This window comes from Ursus arctos, unplaced genomic scaffold, assembly GCF_023065955.2.
Source record: "Ursus arctos isolate Adak ecotype North America unplaced genomic scaffold, UrsArc2.0 scaffold_27, whole genome shotgun sequence".
Taxonomy (NCBI): Eukaryota; Metazoa; Chordata; class Mammalia; order Carnivora; family Ursidae; genus Ursus; species Ursus arctos.
In genome coordinates this window covers 9,455,158-9,481,575 of record NW_026622952.1, presented here as the reverse complement: position 1 = coordinate 9,481,575, position 26,418 = coordinate 9,455,158, and the positions used below count along the sequence as shown (strand labels likewise).

At 42.3% G+C, this 26,418-nt stretch overlaps 1 protein-coding gene across 4 annotated transcripts in view; it reads left to right on the top strand.

Moving 5' to 3' along the window:
- UNC5D (unc-5 netrin receptor D) overlaps positions 1 to 26,418 on the top strand; it is a 542,759-nt gene that overhangs the window by 323,853 nt on the left and 192,488 nt on the right. For all 4 annotated transcript variants that reach the window (XM_057303433.1, XM_057303432.1, XM_048226276.2 and 1 more), the window contains exons 3-4: positions 539 to 682; positions 25,308 to 25,411. In XM_057303433.1, the coding sequence (XP_057159416.1) occupies positions 539 to 682; positions 25,308 to 25,411 (248 nt within the window). The remainder of the gene's footprint in view (positions 1 to 538; positions 683 to 25,307; positions 25,412 to 26,418) is intronic.

The window sequence follows — 26,418 nt, the reverse complement described above, 5'->3', positions numbered from 1 at the left end:
ACTTGTCTGCATCGCATTTGTTGTCCAAAGTGTTTGAAGCCGAGGCTTGGCCCTTCCTTGGTTTCCTGCCTGTTCGCCATGATTGCGGTCCCCTCTTTCTCCTAAGCCACACTGCTCGACCCTCGCCCACCGCCATATCCAGGGGGAGGGCCATTTAGAACCACCTGGAACTCAATCTCTGGAGTCCGTGGGTTGAGGCCTCTTTACCTTCTCGAATCCCAGAAGTTAATTGTGATACCACATTCCTCACAGTAGGTTTTACCCCACGAAAGACCAAGAAAAAGCACCAGTCAAGGTCCTGTGAAAATTAGGATATTGTATCGGAGCCATGTTGGTTGGTAATACTTGACACTCTCGCTTTCCTGCCTACCCAGCTGTTGGAATTTAATTAGCAGCAATATATTATTGTCAGAGTAATTAAAACCTCGCCTTGATTAAAAACAGAATTGTTTAATTAACAAGAAAAGGTTTGGCTAGCCTTAACTTTCTGTTTGAAAAATACGGCGGCCTCAGTGGATCTGCTCTGTCTCCCCATCAGGCTTGAAGGTCCGGGAGGTGTTTATCAACGTCACCAGGCAGCAGGTAGAGGACTTCCACGGGCCCGAGGACTACTGGTGCCAGTGTGTGGCGTGGAGCCACCTGGGGACCTCCAAAAGCAGGAAGGCCTCCGTGCGCATAGCTTGTGAGTACATCCGGGGGGGATGGGCTTGTCCCGTAGGAACGGGGGCCAGACTTCAGTGCAGCCAAAGGGGGGCTTGGGATGGGCCGGGTGCTTCCGTAGAACAGAAATGAGCGGACGTCAAGAAACTATCACAACGATCTCTATCTCTACTAGATTTACTCTTTTAAAGTGGTATTTTAAATGTCTGGTACCTTCCTCTGGCATACAATCAGCCAATCCGTGAGGCTAAGACATTCTGCCTAGACCGTCAGTGTGTCTTGACAATGCCTGGAAAATCGCTTCCGGAGAGAAAGAAACCCAGGTGAATGGGTTCTGCTGTTCATCATCAGTGACGAAGTTCAAGGGGGCATTGATGGAAAAAGGTGAGCAGTGACTGTGTACTGCTCTTTCCAGCAAATCTGCAAAAATAGGGCATTAACGATTAAGAGATTTTTATAGCCTACTGTTAAACCTCTTGCTTCTGAATCTTAAAACATGGAAATGGGTTTTAAAACTGCATGTGTTTGACCCATGGAGAACTCCAAAAAAAGGGGGGGAAAAAAAGACACTTGAGGGGGAAAAAAGAAGAAGAAGAAAATTGCTTTTCAGGAGAGTCCAAGATTTCTTCATCGTATTTCAGCATCGGTGTTTTTATCATCTCACATATATTTAGAAGTATAGAAACTTCCTTTCTCCTCCCTTAAAATGTCTTCATTCCCCTGCCCCTGTTATCCCACCCTGACGGGTCCCCATAAAACCTCCTTTGTGAGCCCAGGAGTGTAAAAGCTCCTCTGGAAAGAAATTGAGAGAAGGAGGGCAGACTTGGTTATTGTTGTTTTATTCAAATGCTGCCTTTTGAGAGTGCCATAAAGAATACGGGACAAGGGGGATTTATTTGAGGACTCAAGGAATTCATAGCAGATGTCGATGGTTTAGGGATTGAGAATAGGAATGAATTGCTATTTGCAGAGACATTTATGTTTCTTGGGAAATGAAATCTTCTTCTCAAAATATGCATTTCACCTTCACTATACTGGCAATTTGGGAAGCCCTTTGCTGGATGTTGACTGGGCCCTAGTAGGCCAAGGAGAAGAGGTCATTTCGTCAGCTGTGCTCTTGATGTAAGAGCCATGGGATACCATTTTCCTATAGTTATGTCGTTAATTTTAGCCAACAAATATTTTATGACTCTAAAATAGCAGGTCAGCCGAGAGAGGGAATATGTTCGATTTTTACTCTTCCTTAACACCACTAGCTCTGTGATCCCCACACGGCTTCGTCTAGGCTGGTCATGGTATCTGATCCTGTCAGGGTGAAGCGAATTACCTTCCAGGCTCGCTCTGTCTCTGAAAAAAAGAGAGGCCAGACAGCACAGGGGATTTCAACATGGACTCCCTCCATGTGTGCCTTCTCCGCATCACTGTTCCCGTTCCTCCTCTTCCTTCACATCTCTGAGGCCCACGTGACCTGTTCTGGGATTCACTATAAATAGCATCTCACTGATCTCTTGCCTCCAGTCTCTCTCACCTCCACACTTGTTCTCTTCATTTCTGATTGTCGCCTCCTTGCTAGAAAGCTCCAGGGGTTTCCCCCTCACTTAAAAATTTGGCAAAGAATGGCTCCAACTCTTCTTTGTTCGTGTCTCATAACTTTTGATCATGGACTCCATATCCTTCCAGGCACTTGGCTGTTCTCATATCAGCCTCACTCCTCTGACGTGGGCCTTTGTGCCTGCAGTTTCCAATGTCACCATGTGTACCGTGGTGGTTAAGAGGCCAGGTCCTGCATTCCTCTTGGTTTCCGGTTCCACTGGTTCATTTTGTGATGGTGGATAAATTATTTATCTCTCTGTGTCTTAATGTCTCTAGTGATAAAAGGTCTCCTACCTCATTGAATTATTGCAAGAGTTACACATATTGATAACTAGAAAGTGTTTAAAACTCTCCCTGGCACAGAGGTAACCCTTATCAGTCATTAGCTATTGTTTTATGACATACGTGAGCCTCCAAATAACCGGCCTCACTCCTTGGTAGGTGTCTTACTACTTACTAAAACTAACTGCACTGAGTTAAAATAGTAGTGCCTTAGCAAATTTTCTGCAGATTATGGCTATGTGGACTCTAAAAATCCATTCTAGGACAGCCCTAGGATCCAACTCTCCCAAGCATGATAGGATCAAAGAACATTACAAAGGGAAAACCCTTTTCTGTCATCTCCTGCCTTTTTAGAGTCGTCTGATACTTTTGTGGTAATAATCTCATCATTCTCTTCAGGGATTAAAAAAATCATTTTGTCATTCTTGGATACGATATGCACATGTGAATATCATAAGCGTGTGATTTTTAAATTAAAAAATATCATTAAAACCTATATTATGCAATTAATGCAATCTCCTATATTTAAACATATTTTTAATTTTTTCCTGTGTATCAAGTGACACATCCTTTAATTTATTTAGAATTATTTATGCAAGTCAAGACATGATTTGTCATTAAATATTGCATTTGACTTGGGGACCAGTGTACATTAAAATGTAAATTGAAATTTAACTATGTTTAATGGCATCAAAAGTGGAGGGGAAAAACTGCCTTTAGGACCTTGCTTGAAATTCTTTTCATTTGCTCCTGGGTGGCGGGGGGAAGGCTCCCTCTCGCTCGCTCTCTCTCTCTCTTTTTTTTTTTAATAACTTTCATGTTTTGTTGAAATAAGATTTCTGGCTGCTATTTGCAAGTACTTCCCAGCAAATAACACATTACACATGAGGATAGTCTTTATTCCCAATAAATGAAAAGCCAAATTGGATATAATTGTCACTATGTTTCTTCTTTTTAAGATTGGTTTTTGAAGTCCTAAAGACATCTTAATGTGCTAAATAAGGATTTTGATAGATGAATGTAGCTTATGAATCTGATGACAATTGTCTTGAGGGGACTTTGCAAAATTAGTATCATTTTTATATTATTCATTAAATTATTGTGTTTCAACATCAGAGCTCCGTATGCTTCCTACATTTAACCGATGATGCTTTCAGAATTTAACAATTTCAAAACTGCAGCAAGCAAAACCTTCATGGCAGTTGGGGCATTCAGCCAAGAGATGTATTGACTGGAGTGCCTTGACGTGGTCATATTGGGTAATCTCTGCAAGAATGTCAGGAAGCTCACTGGCATGATATCACTTAGACATCATTTGATTTTAAAGGGAAGCACAATTATTTTATTTAACTCGTATTTTTATTGACATGGACCCCCGTGGGTTATCAGTTAAATGTGCAGATTCCTGGCTTCCACCCCAGGCCTGTTGGACCAGATTCTGGAGGAGGAACCAGGGAAGCTGTGTTTGTATGAAGTTATCCAGACGATTCTGTGATCAGCTAACCTTGGGACATCCAGCTCAGGGACAGTGCTTCTCAAGCTTTAACATGCATGAAAATCCGTGGGGGGGTCTTATTGAAATACAGGTGATTCAATTAAAAGGATTCTATCAATACGGTCCAAGGTCTGAGATTCTATTATTTGTAAGAGTTCCTAGATGATGCTTCCGGTCAGTCTGTGGGCCATACTTTGAGTAGCAAGACCCTAAAAAAAAAAAAAAAAAAAAAAAAAAGCAAAACGAAAAGCCCTTTATGAAGCACTATTTGGGAAATGTTGATTTAACCCATTCATCCAACTGTATCACTTAATAGTTGAATGAGTGATGTTCAGAAAGGTTAGGTTTGGCTCGATCAAAGCCCCGCCCCCAGCAGATGGCAGCCGTCCAACCAGACGGTTCGCCCTTTCACCCCTCCTCGGTTCTCTTACTCCTGAGCTGTGTTGGTTCCTTTCTATCAGATGGAATGTGAGAACCATCCTAGAAAGAAAAGTTCACGTGCATTTAGGTGTTTCCTTAAAGAAAGCCGTGATTGCTTTTCCGTTCTGTTTCTGAGTAAATTCCTCCTCCTGGTAAAGTTATTGCATTGACTGCATATATTTCGATGCACATAAGTTGTATGTATTATACACACACACATACGCACACACACAGGCATATATGAAGCCACAACCCATGGATGCCTTAGCCTCAAGAAAACAGTGCAGGCTTTGTTTTAGTGGCCAAAGTGCCTGTCATCTTAAACTATTGTATTTTCCTTAATAATTCCACACTGTGTCAGGGAGAGGCTGGCCGCCTTCCAAACGCCTGGGGCTGGAAAGAGCTGAGGCCCCGTTTCAAAAGTGATTTTCTAAAGGTAAAAATAAATAAATAAAGCCACCCCCCACGCCACCCCCGCCAGCCTGGCAGCAGCCTGTCTCCAGGGAGGGACTCCCACGGGCCTTTTCTCGTTTGTCTGATTCCATCCAGCTGGAGATAGCCGGGCCGCTGCGGCATCTGCTGCTTCTGCTGCTGGACGGTTGTCAAAACGCGGAATATTCAATTATTCGTAGTTGTGTACTTTCATGTGTGAACATTTGGCTGCTTAGCTCTTGCTTTCCTCTCCCGTTTTTCTCCCTCTTCTTCATCTGCTTACAGAATGTTTTGCCTTTATCATTAACCCTTGGTCGGTCAATTGTTGCTTGAGACTTGGGCCTTTTCTCGACCAGAAGAGCTGTGTCTGTTATAGTCACATAGCGGGTTGGCCCCCTAGAATGAAGCACAGCAGGAAACCACTGTTTTGTTGATTTAAAAAAAAAAAAAGGCTATAAAATATACATCCTGAATATAATTTAAATAGGCTGCTTATTTGAGGCTCTCCCAAAATATCTGTGCATTGCGCCAAGAATGAGTGGAGAGTTTAAAGGGAGAACCTCATTTACAAGCCAGGAAACGCTCTACCTAATTTTATAGGCCGGCAGTAAAAACAGTATTATATGTTTCTGTTTTGGAGGTGGTGGTTTCTTTGTGAAAACTCTAGAAGACAGACGTCCAATTAAAGCTCCATTAGGGATCTCAGCTTCATGGCTCTGATAATTTCACCTGCTCAAAACTGTCAATGACCCCCTCCTGACAGCACAGTAGATATCAGAGTAAATGGAGGCACATTTGCCTGATCGTCAGATGAAGCCTTAACCTACATTTCTAGCCTTAGCTCCCAGCACAGGTCATGCAAGTGTGCTGAGCTCCCACTAAGTTAGCGCGGCTCGGATTCTGGGACACGAGACCCGCTTTTCCCCTCTGCGATGTGCTCATAGTCTTTCTCCTCCCTGGAGTGTATTTTCAGCCCCACCTTGCACTCCTATCTCGTTTCACCCCATTCCCACATCCAAGGCCCATCCTGTATGCCGTCTCCTTTATGAAACCTCGTTCACAAGTCCCTTTATTCTAGTGGACCTCAGCACCTGACAAGCAAGCTGAGCCACTGACGAAACCAACCCCCCCCCCGCCCCATACCATCTCCACCTTCAAAACTGGTAAGATCTAAATGTCCACTTCTGAGGTCTTATAGCATTTATTTAGTACTTGTCCCGTGATACTTATTATAATTTGCCCAGAATCATAGTTATTTGGAAGTTATTTGTGAATTCATTTTCCTTCTTAGAATGTAATCCTGCTTTAAGATTCAGCCGTATTGCCCTCGCTGTCTTGACCTGTGAGCCTGCTGGAGAGACTGATATAGATCGTTCCTAGTATTAGGAATGTTCGCGTGGCTTGAAAAGGCGACCTCCTCAATGTCAGATCTGATTCTATGAAAGGACGTTTGTTCGTCGTTCGTCACGATTGTGCCATGGTATAATGGGGCATCTGGCTTCTCAGCGAAGACCTAGCTCAGCAGGACGTTATTGTAAGGGTCGTATCTGTCCTCCCTGCCTTGTGCATACTTCTAATGACCTTTCCTGCCCTAAAGAAAGGGTCAAGGGATTTGGGAGTAGGTGAACCATTACAACCGTACAACTCGTGACACGCGGCGTGGGGCTCTGATGGAGACCAAGGCCACCAGCTCTGCATGCACTGTTTCCGTTCCTCCCTTTAAAGCACATGGAATTTACTGACAGGGTATGGGAAAGAATTGTTAAGACCTCTCAGTACTTGGTAGAAATTGTACAACAGCTTGAAACCCTCCTTCCCCTCTTCGTGGGACCATGTGGCCAAAGTGAAGAGAAAATATTATTTTACTCTGCCAAAGGGTGGTCCTTTCCTTTAGACTGAAATTAATTTACAGTTGACCCTTGAACACCATGGGAATTAGGGGCGCTGATCCCCCTCCCATGAAGTAAAAAAATCCCACCTTAGAACCTTTGACTCCCAGAAACTTAGCTGCTAAAAGCCTGTTGATTGGAAGCCTTACGGATAAAAAAACCAACTCACAAATATTTCGTATGCCATGCATGTTATATACTGTATTCTTGTAGTTAAAGCCAAGCTAGGGAAAGGGAAATGTTATTAAGAAAATCATAAGGAAGAGAAAACACATTTATAGTACTGTACTTTATGTATAGAAAAATCCACACATAAGTAGACCTGCGCCGTTCAAACCTCTTGTCCAAGGTCAACTGTGTATGAATATTATCGAAGATATGAGAGTCCAGGACCTCCAGATGACACTGGGCACTGTATGGGAGCATCTAGCCAGGGAAGGGAACGGGGGTCGAAATGCAGCGTGCACCCCACCAGCCTGGGGTGGTGTGTACCTGGAATATGATTGCAATCACCTGAAGGCAGGGGCTGGTTTTTCTCGGCACGGAGGTGTTTTTTTTGTTTGTTTGTTTTCAAGACTTGTGTTTACGTGTGTCTGATTTCCACACAGGTGCCACATAGGCTTGTGGCAGCAGGACTAGGTACATAATTTGTGGGACTGAGTGCAAAATGACAGTATGGGGCCCGTTGTTGAAAAATTAAGAATTTGAAGCCATCCACATGGGAACCTTCTGTCAAGCAGGGGGCCCCAGGCAACCCACTGGCCCCATGCCCAGTAAGCTGGCTGTGAGTGACAGTAGTGTGATGATTCAGGAAATCACTTCATATGTATATAATGTTTATATAAAAGGGAGTAATTGGCCTAGAAAGATCAGGGACTCATTCAAACCGATTCCACATAGAATTGGGAACCGGATTATTCTGTTTTACTCCAAAGCCAGAGGCAGCATCATAGGATCTAAGTTTTCAAATGCATGTTTGGTGTCAAGCTGGCAACTAGAGAGTTTCGTTGACAAAGCATTCTTCTTTTGGTCATGTTCTCCTGTAAACTGTGCATAGGCCAGCAAGGGGTACATGACTGGTGGCGATTCTCTGGAAGGAATTACTGCATTAGGGGAGTAGGTGAAGTATACACTAATAGAGGTTTTCAATTTTTTTTTCTATTTTGACATAATTTCAGACTTCAGAAAAGTTACAATATAGTACAAAGAATCCCCCTAAGTCTTTTACTGAGAATCTTGAAATGTTAACATTTGACCACATTTGCTTTGGCGTTTTCTCTCTTTCTGTGTTTATATGTTTTTTTGTATGTAGACTATTTTGCTTTATTTTCTAACATGTTTAAGATTAAACTGCAGCTATGATGCCCCCTTTCCCTTAGATACTTCATCATGTATGTTTTTAAAGAACAAAGATATTTTCTGACATAACTAGTAGTACAATTATGAAGAAATTAACATGGATGCAATACTGGCGTCTAATCCTGAGACCTTACTCATAGTTCATCAATTGCTCAATAACATCCCTTTCAAACAATAACAAAAATCCTACATCATGGGTTATACTCAGTTTAAAGGTCACTTTTGCTTTCTTTAATCCAGATCATTCCTCAGTCTTCCTTTGTCATTCATGACATTGAGTGAAGTGTGAGTGTCAGTTATAATGTATAATGTCCGTCAATTTGAACATGGAAAGAGGAGACATCAGCCAACTAGAAAGGACTCCCACTGGCCAAATCTGGGACAATTTGAATTTCAAAATAATTGGTAATGACAGATGATAACTCAGTACATAATCCAAAAATCCATACTGGTATTTTGGAAAAAAAAAAAAAAAGACTGAATGAACATATAAATAAATGGGTGCAAAGGGAGAGCTCTTCCTTAGAGTAGAGTAAATGGATAAATGGAAAATCATTATTTAGTACCCTCATAATATTCATTGATTCAGACAAGTATCACGGATGCTTAAACTAGAGGGTGAAAGTTTCAGGAGTAATAGGATATTGATATAATCTCCAAGTATCTCTCCACAACATACTTAATCATTACCAAGGGGAAATGCATAGCTTTTCAGTGGGAAATCTGCCATCTACCATCTTTACCAAGTGATGGGTGTTGTCGTCACCAGCAGTGGGACCCGTCTGCGGTGTATGTCTCCCGATGTGATGGACAGAGCAGACTGAATCACTTAGTGATGTTTCTTCCAAAAATGCCTAATCTATATTTAACCATAGGAAAACATTGGAGCAAACCTAAATTGAGGAACGTTTTACATAAGAGGTCATTTTTAACTTCACTTGTCTCTCAAAATGCCGGCCCTGCGTGTAACAATGCAGGTATGTTCTGGGGAGACAGGAAGCCTCAGGAAAGACATGCTGTCTCTCTCTGTAGCACCAGGTATATTCCCCTTTTAGGTCAGTGGAATATAGACATGGATTCAAGGAGTAGAAGGCAAAATTTTCATAAATTGTAAAGATACAACTTGAAACTTTAAAGCCATTTTGTGCATGTCCCATCTTTTTAGGCTCCGCCCATCAATGTAGTGGAGAGTCGAATTTGTTCTCCTCTGCCCCTAGGGGCACTTCAATAGAAGTTGTGAGAAATACTGAACAATAAGACATTGTGATTCTGTGAACAGAGTAGAATGGTTGGATAGGATTGATAAAAATGGTGCTACTTTGGCTTCACTTGTGCACAACTGAGTACACCCATCTGAAAGATGGGAATTCCTAGTTAGCACATTGCTTCACAACATAATCTGTAGAAGTTGAAAAAAAAATCTCCAAATAATATTCCTTCATGCTACTTTTTGCCGACCATTATTTGACCAAGAAGAATTTGCAAAAATACGGCCGCCACCTTTTTAGCACCACCAGGCTGCTGTTCTTGTGGTAAAAATAAACCTTAAACTTCCTAGAAAATGGCCATTTCTGTAAACACTTCAGTGTAGCACGGACGAGGATACAGATATTATTTCACCCCTCATTTTCTCTACTAAGGAAACCTTCTAACGGATAATGCAAACAGCTGTTAAGCAAACAAAAATAAACCCTTGTTTATCTTTGAGGACTCTGAGCTTTGTGATGGTATTAAATTAGTCTTGCATCCCTCCGCCAGAATAAGAACATTCTAGAAATTTGGTAAGTAGCAAAGGAATGCTAACTTAGATGCAGAAGTGTTAGCCATTCATGAACAATTCTCTACTATGTTCTAGATAACGCAACCATAAATAAAATTCCATCCCTTCCTTTGAAGAGCTTACAGTCTAGGGAAGAGCTATGTTAGAAACAAGTATTTTCAATGAGGCACGTTAGTGGTAAGCTCAGTGGGTTTTGGGAGCCCATAGGAGGGCAGTTTGCAGCTTCTCAAGATCTTAGATACACTTCCTGAGTTAGTATCTGAGCTACTTCCTGAGAAAGGAGGGTTAACAATTTAAAGAATGGGGCAAAAGCACAGAAAGATGGAACAGTATGAATTACTTGGGAAAACTAGAAGATGCAGCTAGAAGTAGATAGGGTCACATTATGGAGGGTGTTTGAATTTTCTGTTGAGTTTAGACTCATCCAGGATGTGGCCTGGTGCCACTGAAGTGTCATAAGCAGGGCAGTCATGTGGCCTTGTTTTCTAAATCCCCTCCCTTCCCATTCCCTAGAGCCAGAGAGATTTAAGGGGAACAAGACCAGAGCAGCAGTCCAGGTGTGAATTTCTGTAAATGGTTAAGGGGTGAACAGAGAAAGAGCCATGAAGAAGACAGGGGTGGGGGGAAGAAAGGTTGAAGAGGCCCTGGGGGACCCAAGAGGGGGTGCAGACTTGTATGAAGGCATCAGTGGTCATTAGTGTCCATCTGATCCACAGATGAAAGTAAGAAGTGAGAAGGGTTAGTGAGATGTGATCACCTCAAGGCTTCAGTGGATGTGGGCAAAGCAGTGTACTGAGAGGAGGTGTTAGGAGATCATAGTGGATCTCGGAATCCCTTAGGAGATGAGAAAGCAGAGGTAGTATGAACAGCCTTTTCCAAAAATTTGACCACAGAGAGAACTAGAGCAATGACTAGAGTTAACCATTTGAGGAATGGATGGTGATTTAATACAAGCTTGAAGATTGGAAGGGTTCATAGTCTTAAAGCTTATGGAGACGGAACAGGAACAGCAGGAAGCGTAAAGAAGGAGGTCAGAAGAGATGGTTTTGCATCCTGGGTTCAACCTACTAGCTTTGCACTCCTGTGTAGAGTCCCCCAAACCCACTGCACATGAGATTCACACGAGACGCTTCGAGATTAAGATGACTGGACCTCAGTGGAGACCCAGTGGCATCAGAATCCCTGGGGGGTGGGGCCCAAGCTTACTTTTTGTGACTTCTGTCTTTTCTTCTCCTTCTCATAACCCACAACCCCGTTTGCTATGCAGGTCTCTCCTTCTCTTCCCCCCTCTAAGTATTGGAGTGCTCTAGGCCTCCCTCTTGAAACCTCTTCTCTCCTCAAGCCTCAGGCTCTGCCCAGGTGAAATCTTTCCCTCCATGGCTTCAGGTCCTGTCTGTTGACTGCGGATGACTCTCAGCCCCCACCTTACACCTCATCTCCTGACTTCTTTACTCACTGCCCACCTTGTATATCCTTGGATATCTAGGAGACATCTTTAATATATGGCAAAGAGAGTTCTCTTGGTTTTCACTCCCTCAGCACTGCTGCGAATCTGTGTTTATTCTCCAGTCTTCCCTGGTTCAGTAGCGGCCCCCCAGGTGCTCCTGACAAGACCCGGGCGTCATCCTGGACTCCTCTGTTTCTTCCAGCCACATCCCACCCAGTGGCAGCTTTATCTCTAGAACACACCCTGAATCTGCCCCGCTTCTCTCCATCGGTACTAACAATCGTTATTCCTTGACCGAGATGATCTCCTCCCTGCTTTCTCTTACCATCTTAAAACCCATCCTCCCCACTGAAGCCAGCATGCTCTTGCTCCCAAAAAAGTGCACAACTTCTGGCTGACGTGACCCCTTCGATCCTTCTTGTTCTGGCGAGATTGATTTGAAGTAAAGCAGAATGCAGTTTTCCTTCTTTCCACTCAGTTGCCATATGGGGCCAAGCAGGAGGCCGGGGTGCTAGATGTGTGGTGGTATATTCCAGTGTTGACATGCTCAAGACACTGGCCGCATCCTGTCCTGATAGACCTTCCTGGCCTCGGGGAGACCTGGAGTGGGGGGACAATCAGAAAGCTAAAAAGGCAGGTTAAAAAAAAAAATTCTTCTTACTGCTGGGGTAGCTTTTTCTTTTGGACTCTCTTCCCCGACTTTTTATTCCCTCCCCACCCCTCCAGCAGTACTAGTACTGAATTCTAATGAGATGTTAAGTATGGAAAGCTTCAGGTTATTTTTAGGTCATTTCTTTTGAACCTCATTGCCAGTTCACATCCTTCTAAACTTCTGTGGAGGGTTCTGAAGGTACCCGGAATGTCAGGAATGATTCTTCCTTGTCTTTGTTGTTCTTATAACTCCGTCTCATCAACCACAGAGTCCGTTTTGCATTTGCGCGTCCATGAGGACGCTGAGCTGTAGGACTCTAGGGCAGCTGGCAGCGGGGGTGTGGCTTAAGGGACTGGGGGGTGGGGGTGGGGGAATCCTAACAGTAGAAAGATGAGCAGTGTGTCCTTTCTTTATACTTCTTCAGAGCTGGGCAGTCTAGTCGATGATTCCTGGGACTGCACTTTTTTTTTCCTCGATCAAAAGCACTTCGGTTCGGTGTCTCCTTCTGCATTCATCTAAAACTCAGCGTCCCCATTAGCATAGCAAGAAGAGCAATCATATTCTCAAACTCACAGGATGTGGAGCTTAGGGGTACATTGTCCCGAGAGCGCTCAGTGGAACGTGATGTAAAGGTACAATATGAGATTATTAGCTTTATTTTAATGTGACATAATGCCTTAAAAATAAGAGAGCCGAGAATTTCTGTATTTTAGCCTGATAACTTTTCCCTATTGAAGCTTGTGAAGATGTGGTGTTTAGGTCAAACTTCAGCTGTCCTCCATGAGCCAAATCAATATGATCGATACACAGAAAGTGCCTTTCATGGAGCTTGGAGTCCAAGCAAATCTCAGGAATCCTTCTACAGGCATGGTACCCTCGTATGCCCATATTTCTTTGTTGAGGGAGGTGGTGTTGATAAGCCTCGGTGGCCACACTGTGTCCCTCCTCGGTCCACTATCTCCATCGGACCAAGAACGTACGCTGTGAGTAAATGCAGGACGAGGGACCCTCTCGAGAAGGATTCACGTGATTATGTACTTCTGGATTCTTGCTTTTCTGAGGATGACTTGATCCAGAAAGAGATTCTCGGCTGAGGCAAGAGAAAGGGACAGACACGGACAAAGAAGCAGGTTGTGGTGGCCCTGAGACGGGAGAAGACATGAGTGAGTGTAAGCAACAGATAAGCAGAGGCCATTAAGACAGCAGAGCAAGAGACAGTTACTTAGGAGGGGCGCAAGTGACAGGCGCCATGTCTGTGCTAAGAGGACTGGGCAGTCACCCAGTAAACAGAATTACACTGGATCTCTTCATCCCCTTGCTTGGCCGTGTTACAGTCTCTTTAGGATTTGCCTGTTTGTGACGCTGCCTCTCTCTTTCAAGCCTGGTTTGTGGTCTTTCTTGGTTTCCCATCAGTCCTGGACTCAAAATGAAGATTCTTGTCCTTCTGATTTTCAATAAATGCTCAATTTCTGAATGGTTTTGCATCCTTGTCAGCAAAAGAGGCCAAATGCAATGGAATGTATTGACTTGGGAATAGCTCGATAGAGCGCAGGTTAAATTAGTGCTCAAAGCGGTTTGTAAGACTGCAGCTGTTTCTCCACACCGTAGTGTGTCCCTACTGCCGTATGCTGCCTTTGTGACACCACTGGTGCCTGACCAACTAGGCTACTTCGTGTGCAAGGGGTAGTGACACACAGGACTGGTTATGAAATGATTTATTGATAACAGCCACGAAACAGCAGAGAGATTGCTTAACACGGGATTTCGCAAAGCCCCAGAGTTATTCCATGGCCCTGAAAAACGGCCTTGAGGAGTCTCTGAACGACAGGACTCCTGTTATCAGCCAAATGCCTTCTTGTCCCAATAAACAGAGCCCGCTCATGGCTTGGCACTAGGGTGGGGCCAGGGGGAATGCAGAGAGGCCCATGCAATTCAACTATGGCCAACTATGGAGGAAGGTGTCCCTCCTTCACTATTGCTGCAAGATTGACTCAGCAGGAGGTGAGCCTCCAATATTCACAGATTTTAGGAAAGAGAGACGTACATGTGGAATTACCGTTTAGAGCCAGTTGTCCTTTGAGGACACATGGCGAAATCTGAACTAAAAGCCACAGCGAAGACAGGAAATGAAAGATACGAGCAGTCTGGCATCAGCATGGATCAGTGGTCAAGAGATGTGCAGAATGCGTAGATCTCAGCAGGGCAGGGGGCTCAAGCCAGGCTGGCAAGGAAAGCGTATTCAGAGGAAGGAATTGACCTGACAGGAAGCCTTTTATATGCTTCCTCAGGGACCGGGAGTTAGTAGCTGACTTCTCAGGCCATAACCACCTAAAGGCTGGAGGATTGAGGCAGAACCAAATGGGGGCACCGGCCCTTGACTTTCATTTTGCTGGCATCCATCTGTTCTGCATTTGAACCAGCCCCTTTATTCCAACAAATGATCTGTATTTGGCTAAGTTACAAATTCCTTTTGTGTATGACAAATGGGGTTTGTTGTTCCTTCTGAAAAATATGGATGGGAGAGATTCAGAGCTGATTTGCATACCAGTGTCGTCGGACACTAATGGGACATTGTACCATCCTCCTGCAATCTTAACAAATGACTGTAACTATGACTATTAAAAAAAATGACTATGATTTTTCACTGGCTGATTTGGTTTGAATGAGTAAATTATTTTTATTTCATTGCATTAACTGCCAGAACATTGAATGAGCCGATAACTCCCTGGTGTTGCTGAGCCGCAAAGAACTATTATTCGGAATTGAATTTTTATTGATTTTCTTGTGCTACAATGACTTTTCTAACATAGTAGCATGAAAGGAAAATGAGAAAAAGGCCAACTAGGGCATGGGGTGAGGAAGGGGAGGCTGCTGCTTCCCATGGCCTCGCCCCAGATGGACTGCTTATTGGCAGGCGCTGCTGACTCGGGATGATCCTGGTGCTGATCAGATGATTTACAGGTTAGCCAAATACCTGGCTTCATCACCTTGGCCTCCTCTTTCCTTCTGCTGTCTGTGTTTCCAGTCACTTTGAGCCTCGTTGGCATTCTGCTGTGGAGCCAGACAGGGCGGTGGGGTGAAGGAGGAGCGGGAGTAGACGGGGAAGTGCCCCACGCTGGTCAGTGCTGGGGCTGTTAGCATCGTTAGCAGACGCACACGCACCCGCGAGGATAATGACTAAGTGTTAGTTTAACATCATTATAGTACAGTTATCTCTTCGTGTGTTTGCTTTTCCCGAAAGTCATCTTAACTATTGGATATCTGGTTGTATGTAAGTTCATAATCATTCGGATGAGTTGAAATGGAAACTCATTCAATCATTCAACGAACACTTATTGAGTGGCTACTGTATACCCTTCCAGATACTAGAGGCAAGGCAGGAAACACGACAAATGAAAAATTTTGTCCTCGTGGGCAGATATCTATGAGTCAAATTTAGAAGTCACAAAAGATTGAAAACCATAGCCCTTCTTGCTTCCTTTAATAAACGTGATGAGTGAAACTTGCTACAATAAAATGAAACAAAATGTCCTTCTTCCCTGGTTTCTGATTCACTTCGATCTACTTTAGAGAATCCTGATAACTCCTGGGAAAGGGTGACTTTTTTTGGACAGTATTTTTTCTGGCAATAAAAATATCCATGTTCATTGCAGAACATGCAGAAACAAATGAAGAAGAGCATTGGGACACCCAGACTCATCCAGCAGCATATCTTTGACATGTCGAATTGTTTCTCTCGAGGGCTTTTCCTGTAACATACATAGTAATCCCACACCAGTTGCTATTTTACAATTTTAAAACTTTCAATCTTGCTGTGTATGGATGCAGTTTGGTTCAGTTCCCTTATACAAAATAATGTGAAAATTATTATTTCCCTTCTTTCCAGAGACCATGTGAGCCTGATTGTAAGTGAGATCAGAAGGTGGAAATCTATATTCCACCCTCTCCATATATGAATAGAAGACCAAGTCTAATAAAAGAGCGTCCTTATGTGATGTGATAACTTATGGAAAGAGAGGTAGCTAGGCGGGCATTTTGCAGAGACTTGCAAGAAAGAAACGAGCGCATCTATATGCAAAAAAAAAAAAAAAAAAGTTTTAAACCAGTAAAAGCCTGATTGAAACAGTAAAAGTGGTACAGGGTGTATTATGGAGGCTGGGTGGTGTTCTACCTCTGTTTACCTAGAACTTTCTCTAAGAAACTTTCCTGGAATCCCTAGATTAAGGTAGGTCCCACTGTGTAGATCCTTACAGAACTTTCTACTGCTCTATCTCATCATTCATTTAGATACATTTTAATTTCTTGTTTCATGTCTGTTCTCTCTGCTAGCATATATGCTGCGGGAGGGCTGAGATGGTGTGTGTCCAGTTCACCGGTGCACTTCGCTGCCTGGCAGTGTCTGGCCCTTGGTCCATGGCATGAGTGCATGAAGGAGGCTACTGCACATACACTGAAACCCTGAAGGCAGATTAGGAGGCCTTCCTACCAAAGCAGATTTTAATGCAGATGTACCCACTTTTATTTGGAAGTTGACGCATTCTATAAAAACATAATTATTACATTTCAAGGAGGCCAGTTCTCACGTATTAAAAAATATAGAAAAGATAGAAACCATTCGCTCCATGCTATTTTATCTTATGTAGCAATTTATTCAACATTTGCTTGCAATTTAAAATACTCTTTAAGCTTTTTAACGTCTGTATAGTATTCCATTATATGAATGCACCGAAAGTTATTAACCATTATTATATTATTGTATATTTAGATTTTCAGCAGGTGTTCAGCATAAGTGATGATTTGAGCAATGTTGCCATGCCACATTTTTCTAAGTGGCTGGCTCATCCTCTTCTTAGAAAATTTTAGAAATAGATTTCTTGAATTATGTAAATGAACCCTGTTAAGTAATAGCTTTATTAAGGTATAATCCACAATACCTTGCCACCAGTTCATCTACTTAAAGTCTACGGTTTAACCATCATTAGAGTCTATTCTAGAATACTTACATCACACCAAAAAATAAAACCATTCCCATTAACCACAATGTTCCCCCCACCCCCGGCCCGGCCACCTGCAGTGCTAGGCAATCACTAATCTTTCTGGCTCCCCGGACTTGCCTGTTCTGGACAGTTCATTTAAATGGAATCATTGGAATCATATAATACATGACCTTTTGTGTCTGGCTTCTTTCACTGAGCATATTATTTTCAATATTCATCTGTGTTGCAATATGTACTTCCAAATTTTATTTCTTTTTATTGCCAAATAATATGCCATGGTATGGATATACCACATATTTATTTATTCATTAGAAAGTGAATGTATAAATGAACCTGTAAAGTGATTTCGACACATCTTCTAGCTTGTTCTTCATTTTGACCCATTGTCACTTCATCTAGCAGTGTTGACTATCTAGTTTTCCACACTTTCTTTTTCTTCTTCTTCTTCTTCTTTTTTTTTTTTTTTTTACTGATTTATTTGAGAGAGAGAGAGAGAGAACGAGGAGGGGGAGCAGAGGGCGAGGGAGAAGCAGACTCCCCACTGAGCAGGGAGACTGACCCAACCCGGGACTCAATCCCAGGACCCGGGGATCATGACCTGAGCCAAAGGCAGTCGCTTAACCAACTGAGCCACCAAGGCGCCCCCCTCGAATCGAAGTTCTTAAGTGTTTCCACAGTCAAAAAGACAAAAGAACATGAGGAAGGATGTCCTCAGTCTTCTTCTTAACTGACTAAGCCACCCAGGCATCCCTCCCCAGAACTCTGTGGTTTAGTACCTAAAGAAACAGATAAACCGAAGCCTGTTTGGAAAAGTAAAGAGACCTATTGATGCTTTTTAAATGGGCGTTGCTTTAATAATTAGTGCTATTGGGCCTTCTAATTATCTTTATTAGCTGTTGATGTCTCTTCTTTTGTAAATTTTGCTTACATACCCCTTTGCCATTTTATTTTAGGGTATTTATCTTTCCCACTTTGTTTCAAAAGTGCCCTTAATGTATTAAGGCTGTCAAACCTCTGCTTATACTGCTGCTTGCAATGTTTGGGTTTGAGATAATTTAATTTTAACAGTATCTACCAAACATTATCTACCAAAACAATTATCTGCCAGTCATTTCCTTAAGCATTCTTCCTTTCATTTTGTTTAGAAGCCCCTTCCCCATCCTAAGATCCAATAAGTATTTTATTACTGCTCTGGTTTTACCATATACTAACTTAATACCTTACATTTGAGTGTCGTGAAAAATGCTTGAAAATTTTATGATTAATATGTATATCTGATTTATGGGAAAGCCAACCCCTTTTAATCATCACAGATTTATAATCGGATTTAGTCATATTTGTGACCTTTATTAAGAAGTGTTATATACCCTGCTCTTAAAAGGATTTTATGTATCATTTAATGCTCACAAAAACTACAGGTAATAGAAATTATTGTCCTCATGTTGCAGATGAAGAACCTAAGGCTTAGAGGGCTAAGGATACTTACGGAATCAAGGTTCTAGTAGGTGACAGACCCAGAATTCAGACAGATGCTCAGTCTCCAGCCCCACCTTCTTCCACAGTGGTGTTCAGTCTTCCCCAGTGGAGTTCTGGAAGAAATGACCTGGGAGTTTAAATCCTTATCCTTAATTTTCATGCATGGTTATGATGTGTTATGCATTTCTCTTTCCAGAGTTTTTGGATAATGACATGAATATTCCTTGCTATATTATAAAAAAAAAAATTAGATGTAAACATTTTTAAATGGTTTTCATTGGCCACTACCAAATTTTTGAAACCACAACTTCCAAATACTTAACTCCTGGCTTTGAGCCTCATTGACAAAAGGTGGTGTTTTCAGGAAAGGTGTGCAGCTGATTCCGATCTCTTAGCCCTGTCTTGTCTTAGACGATGTAGTTGTTAGTTTGCTCATGTAGAATAACTTGTTTGGGAATAAAAAATCAGTGCCCATGCTTTCTTGCCCCCCAAAATAAAAACATAGATATGATTAATTATACTCTGGTATATGCTAACAGAGGAAAAAGTTTTAGTCATGGCCTGATTTTTGTTTTGTTGTCAGTTATTTAAAAAAAAAAATTTATGTAGCTGTATTGAGATATATCTGACAAATAACATTGTGTAACTTACGGTCTGTGCTGATTTGATATATTTTTATATTGTGGTGTGATTACCACAATAAGGTTAGTTAACGTATCTATCACCTCACATAGGCACATTTTTTTTCTTTTTTGTAGACAGAACATTTAAAATTTACTCTCGCAGTAACTTTCAAGTGTCCAGTATAGCATCGTTGACTATATTCACCATGTTGTATGTCAAGTCCCCATCTTGTAACTAGAAGTTGTACCCTTTGACCTCCATCTTGCATTTACCTCACTCCCCCACGCCTAGCAACCACTAATCTACTCCTTGTTTGTGAGTTCGGCTTTTTTGTATTCCAGAGGATACAGTATTTGTCTTTCTTTGTCTGACTTATCTCACTTAGCATAGTACCCTCAAGGTCCAACTGTGTTGTCACAAATGGCGGAATTTGGTTCTTTTTTAAGGCTGGATAATCCTCCCATACACACATAAACACACACACACACACACACACACACACACATACACCCATGCACACACCCACCCACCCACACACAACTACATTCGTCTGTTGAATGGAATGAAACAACTTAGGTTGTGTCTCTGTTTTTGCCAATGATGTTGCAATGAACATAGGGTGTCAAGTCTTTTTGAGAGAGTGATTTTATTGCCTTTGGAGATATAGATAGATAGGTAGGTAGGTAGATAGATAGATAGATCCATCCATCCATCCAGGAATGAGATTGCTGCATCCTATGGTAGTTCTCAGTTTAATTTTTTGAGGAAATTCCATACTGTTTTCCACAGAGGCTGTGCCAATTTACGTTCCCACCAACAATGTACAAGGGTTCCCTATTCTCCCAATTCTTGTCAACATGTATCTCTTGTCTTTTTGGTGACAGCCGTTCTAACTGGAGTGAGGTGATATCTCACTGTGGATTTGATTTGCATTTATCTGAGGATTAATGATGTTGAGTACCTTTTCACAGACCTGTTGGCCATTAAAAATGTTTGTCCAAGTCCTTTGCCTGCTATTTAAATGGATTGTGTATTCTTCTGCTGTTGAGTTGAATGAATTCTTTGTATATTTTGGGGATTAGCCCCTTATCAGACATATGGTTTGCAAATATTTTCTACCATTCTGTAAGTTTCCTTTTCACCTCGTTGACCATTTCTTTTGCTGCACGAAAACTTTTTAATTTGATTCAGTACTCATTGTTTTTGCTTTTGTTGCTTGTGTTATTGTTGTCACATCCAAAACGTTGTTGTCAAGGCTTGTGTGGAGAAGCTCTTCCCCTAGGTTTTCTTTTAGTCATTTTATGGTTTCAGGTCATACATTTAAGTCTTTAATCCATTTCTTCGTTTCCTTTGGAAGATTTTATGTATTTGAGAGAGAGAGTGCAAGCATGAGTGGTGGGGAGCAGCAGAAGGAAAGGGAGAAGCAGACTGCCCACTGAGCCGGGAGCCTGCTGTGGGCTCGATCCCAGGACCCTGAGATTGTGACCTGAGCCAAAGGCAGGCGTTTAACCAACAGCCACTTAGGCACCCTAAGTCTTTAATCCATTTTGAGTTAAATTTTGTGAGTGTTAAAATGTAGGGGTCCAATTTAATTCTTTTGCATGTGGTTATCCAATTTTCCCACCACGTGTTATTGAAGAAATATCCTTTCCTCGTTTAGTATAATTGGCTCCCTTTTCAAATATTAGTTATCTGTATATGTGAGGTTTTATTTCTGGTTTCTCGATTCTGTTCCATTAATCTGTGTGTCTGTTTCTGTGCTGATGCTATATTGTTTTGATTACTGTAGCTTTGTAGTGTAATTTGAAATCAGGAAGTATGATGCCTCTGGCTTTGTTCTTTTTCTTCTTTTTCAAGATTGCTTTGACTATTCAAGGTCTTTTGTGGTTCCACGTGAGTTTTAGGATTGTTTTTTTCTATTTCAGTAAAAAATGCCATTGGAATCTTTATAGGGATGGCATTGAACCTATTGATGGCTTTGGGTCTTATAGAAATTTTAACAATATTAATTCTTCAGGTCCATGAAATTGTTAGTTACATCTGTCTGTTTACTCCAAAGATACTTATAAAATTATTTTTATAATTTTCTTAGTTTTGTTAAAATTCAAAATTCCAATTATGACATATTTAGAATCTTTCTTTTTTCTTTTTAAGACTGTTTTACCTTGTATCCAGTGAGCTCTTTTGCAAACTCAAGTCTTTTTACAGCTCAGAGAAGAATTATTATCATTATTAAATAGATTATCATTTATTTTCCTTCAGCTTGTTATTTCCTTCTAAAATTCCTATTATATTTAATCCTCTATTTCTCTATCTCAGTGTTATCTTTTGTTATTTTATTTTGCTGGAAAGTTTATTATCATTTTATCATTTTCCTCTTAGCTCATTCATTCAACATATATTTATTAAGGACATGCTCTGTATCAGATGTTCAGTAGGCACTGGGAATATGTGGGTGACCATCGCAGACATAAAGCCCCCTTCATAGAACTGAGGCTCTAGTGTCGAAAGCAGATAGGGGGTAAGCAATTCCAAGAGCCCTGCTAGAGAAAGTTTCTTAAACTGGGTTTTGTTGGTTACAAAGCTATTATCTCTCACCCCTAATACCACTGGTCTATGGTTTGTAAAGCTGGGGCTGGGGACTTCTTTTGCTAGATCCTGGCTCCCTGTAAGGTTCCACCAGGAGGAGGCGCCAGAGGGGCCTGATCCCTGGAGGAGGGAGAAAGGTTACTTCTTGTTAATTTTCTGTGCAGGTCAGTACACCCCCTTCCTTCCTCCCCCACCCCTGGAGAGTTTCTTTATCCTAGAAGTGGCAGTTGCTGCTTGTTTCCAGCTTACTATTTTTCCCAAAAACTTTTAGAACCAGCTTTGTCAGGTCCCACAGAGGTTCGGCACCAAGCCGATGGGCAGTCTTTCTTCAGAGGCCTGGGTCTTGACTTCTTGTATCCCTCTTCCAAGTTTCTGAGGTTGCCAACACCAGTGCCCGGTGCTGTGCTGCTCTGTTACCCCAACCTCTTCCTTTGGGCCCCCTCATCCCCTTTGTCCCCCTTTGCCTTTTTAATTTTCCTGCCTGGATCCTCCCACGTTTGATTTTCTGCAATATCCCGGATGCTGTTTACGGTCTTCCTGATATGTATATTTCTAACTCAGCGCTTATGTTGTTTTGTTTTTTTTCCCCCTGCATAGTGGCAGTTTTCTTGATCTCAGATGTTTCCTATTTATAACTCCCTACTCTAGATTCTCAGTTGCTATTTCCTTTTGACTTTAAAGAGCTTAAATTAGAAGTTATCCAAAAATGCCTCTTGTTTCTTGTCTTAGAGGAAGCCACTCAATCTCAGTTCTATGGCTTGCCTCCTTTATTTGTAGAAGAATTCTTTTTATATGGCGGGGGATGGTTTCCCTACTCTTGGGAAGTTGCATAGGTTCCTGTCTGAATTTGTCAAGCCTTGGAACTAACATAGGTGATAAAAGTACTTAGATCTGCCAATTCAGAAACTTAATTAGGTTGGGTGACCTATGGTGAGAGTCAGAGATAGAGCCGGACGCATGCACCTCTATGTCTAAGAGTTTATTCCCATGGTTTTTAATACATTTAGTAGCTAGCTGGAATTTGTCTGGTCTGTTTGCCCTTCTCGGGAATCAGAAATGCCAGAGTTCCTGCCACCGGCTCTGGTATAGGCCAGCACCCCGTGATTCTTGCGTTTCTCCCTTGGTGTGATGTCTGGTGCGTGGTCGGCTGCCGGCTAGGATCCTGATCCATGACACCACAGTTTTTCCCTGACCCCCTACTCCATTGCTGGTTAATCTGTAATCTTTGTATCTCCACACTGAGGAGTGTTCTGTGCGTCATGTTGGAACCTTCCAGTGATTTCCAGGGTCCATGGGGAAGAGCAAGAGGTTGGGTAGATCCCTTCTTTAGTTTGGTCCTGGCTGGATGAGATCTGCTAGAACTTTCTCAAAATTTCTTGACAGCACCCTTTCCTACATCCCAGGGTCAATACAGGGTTTCCTTTTTTATATACAGATTTCTCTATTTTGTTGAGCAGTTGGGAATGGGGAGGGAAAATGATTTTGCTCTAGTTTTCATCTGCTGCTGTATTAACATGGTGGAGTACAGAGCTAACCAAAAACTATGCATTTTGCTACCTTTCCCATTTCTTCTGAGCAAAGGGAATAGGAGTGGAAGCTAGACTAGAAACTCCCATCATCCGTTTTCTGTGCTTCATCTGGTTGAATACACATTATTTGGTGTTGTCAAAGCTTCGACCGTTATGTAGTAGCACGAAGTGAGGCTTCATTTAGAAAACAAAGCAATCAAGGAAAACAAAATGGCAAACAAACCAAACAAAAATAGCCACAAAAACTCAGCCCCTTCCATTAGCAAAGGGAGTGTGAGCAGAACTCGCGTGAGAGTCACACTCACACTATGTGCTAGACTAATTTCCATGCGGTCCCAATGAATACGTGAGTCCTATGGAAGAGGGATTTTTGACTCACAGATTCCTTGTGGGAGAGCAAAGGAAACTTTGGGGTCCAACTGCGCAGGCAATGGGAGATTTTTCATTCTGGGGTCGACTCACAGTCCGTCACTCACAGTTTTATCACAAGTCAGGTGACCCTTATCACACTTGGAGTCAGAAATTCCGAATCCTAAGGGCTGTGGCAGTTTACGGATCTCGAATTGAAGGAAGCTGGCTTTATGATTCAGGGGACAGCAGGGAAATGAGAAGGCGGCTCCTGCCCCCTGCCTGCCATGCAAGGCCTTTTAAGATCTTTTGCCTCCTATATACTCATGAAGACCCCTGGATATGTAGCACTACTGACGAAAGACATCGGTTGCCTCTGGGAGGGAAAACATTAAGAGTAGAATTCCGAAGAACGTGAATACATGGATTGTTCTGCTGGTTATTCACCCAGTGTTTCTGACTTGCTAAAAGCAAGTTTAATGTATTTATACAATTTGTAAAGATGTAACGGATTCTGGAGCTCTGCTCTTTACAGGGAACATATTTCATGTTATTGTAAGCACTAAAGAAAATTAAATCAATAAATCCACAGCCTGTAATTTGAGATACTCAATTGAAGAAAAATACATTGTCTGCGAGGGAGGGGGAGTCATTTACGTCGAGAAAGACTTGTAAAGCTGTCTTCAGTCTGCTATCCCAGGATTTCAAGTGACAGCAAGAGTTAAGCCCGTGCTGTAAGATTATCCAAGGGCTGTTGGGACACCTCCATAGAAGAAGAGGCCAGCTCCCACTTCGGTTCTTGAAGCTTACACTCAAGTGGAAAGCCATTCAAAGCAAAGCTCCTTCTCTCTGACCCATCTGTCTGTCCTTTTCCCTGAGAAAGTTGGGGCTGGTGAGCCGGCAGAGACTGGATGTCAGGAGGCTCAGTGAATGTTTCCCCCTCACTGGCATTGATGTTCTCTGTGACCACTGGCAAGCCAATTAACCTCTCCAAGCATCACCCTTCCATGTGTAAAAGGTTAATAGTGCAGCTTGTTTGCAAAGTGCCCGGAACCTTCCATGAAGGGCACTACGCAGATACCCAGCGTCGCTGTTTGACTGGAGGGCGTTGTGGTTTTTAATTATATGTTTGGTTGGATGGGTTATAGATTTTGTTGTGGTTGGATGTTGCCTCATTCTCCCTGGTTACACATAAAAGACTAATAGGTAATCTCACTCTATTACCATCTTCTAGAGCCCCCTGGAGGGTTAAGAGAGAGAGGCAGAGGTTACAGATTAATAAGGCATTCTTCAGTTAATAAAAAAAAAATTTAAAAAAATAAAATCACGTGCATCTCAACTGCATAATAGCTGTGGAGAGCAATTTATTATGCCAAGTGTTTCATCAGCTGCTAAGCAGATTATGTTGGCAGAGACTCAGGAAATGACGAGTTGTGTTTTGTTTGTTTGTTTTCATTTTGCTCCCCCCCCCCCATTAAATCTTTTCTCCTTCACGTCGGTATAGAGCATTAGGAAGTCCCGTGACGGTTTATTTCAAATGTGCTTGTGAATATTTGGGAAAACGATTTTCTTCTTCTTGAATTCCTGAGACCCACTGACTCTTCTGGGTATATCTAGTTTGTGACATTAAGCTTGCTGTTTTATTGTATTTGGAACAAATATGAGTAATACTGGCCCTAGAGCAAATGGTCATGGACCTCACCCTTTTTTTTTTCTTTTTTTTTTTTTTTGGCAGATTTACGGAAAAACTTTGAACAAGATCCGCAGGGAAGGGAGGTTCCCATCGAAGGCATGATAGTGCTGCATTGCCGACCGCCCGAGGGAGTCCCTGCGGCTGAGGTAAGAGACTTGTGGGACCAGACTTGGTCCCAAGAGGGAGACCGGAGTCCCGTGTGGTCCTAAGGGAAGTGAAAGAGCTTGTGTCTGGCATTCTTGCGGTCTGGACCCATTTGCTAAAGATGATGAAGAAACTGTGAAAGAAATAAGTTGGAAGAGGAAATTGGCCTCTCGTCTCCTTTGCTGTTGACACAAAGCTCTTGCGAGGTAGCCTGAGTAGAATTAGTCTGTGTTCTGATTTTGGGACCTCAGATGACACAGGTGACATCCTTTGTGTCCTCAGTCACCTTGGACACTGTGATACACCCATTGGGTCATGCATCAAGCTACTCAAACAGGCAAAGCTTCGTGAAACAGTGCACGGGGAAGGAGATCAGCCCCTAGTGCCGAGTCTCACCGACGTTTGTCCTTAGTCTTTCTTTACCTATGGAACAAACGTTCATTGAGCATTTATTATGCCTACAGCACTGTGATGGTGTGGGGGATATAAAAAGTGCTGTAGCCACAGGTCTCCTTCACACTGGGAGTCTAGAATCTAGCGTCACTCTGGTTTTTGCTCCTTGCATGTTTTCTAGAACGTCTACCATGCTATTTGAATACAATTGTCAGTGACGACATACTGTGGTCATAGGGAAGCCTCCCTAAGTCTTTCAGTAGCTCTTAAAAGATGTCCTGACAGATGAGTAATACGGTCGTGAAAGCAGCACTGGGGGCCGGGACAAGTTAGGAAGTACCAGGAATGCTTGATAGAATGATAATTTTTCTAAATGGAGGCCTGAGTTGGTCAATAGATAATCCAGTGGTGGCTCTTCTGTGGGAAGCTAGGAAACTGTCCTCAGACCTATGGTTTGTTTATTCACTGAGAAGTAGATTTTAAAAAAAAGGAAGGAGCCTTTGCCTCACATTTTTCGCAAACATTGCTGGGGGATTTTGTAATTGGAAGGACAAAGGATTGGAGAAAATAAAGGGGAACGGAAAAACACACACACGCTTGCATGTTTCGACAGAAA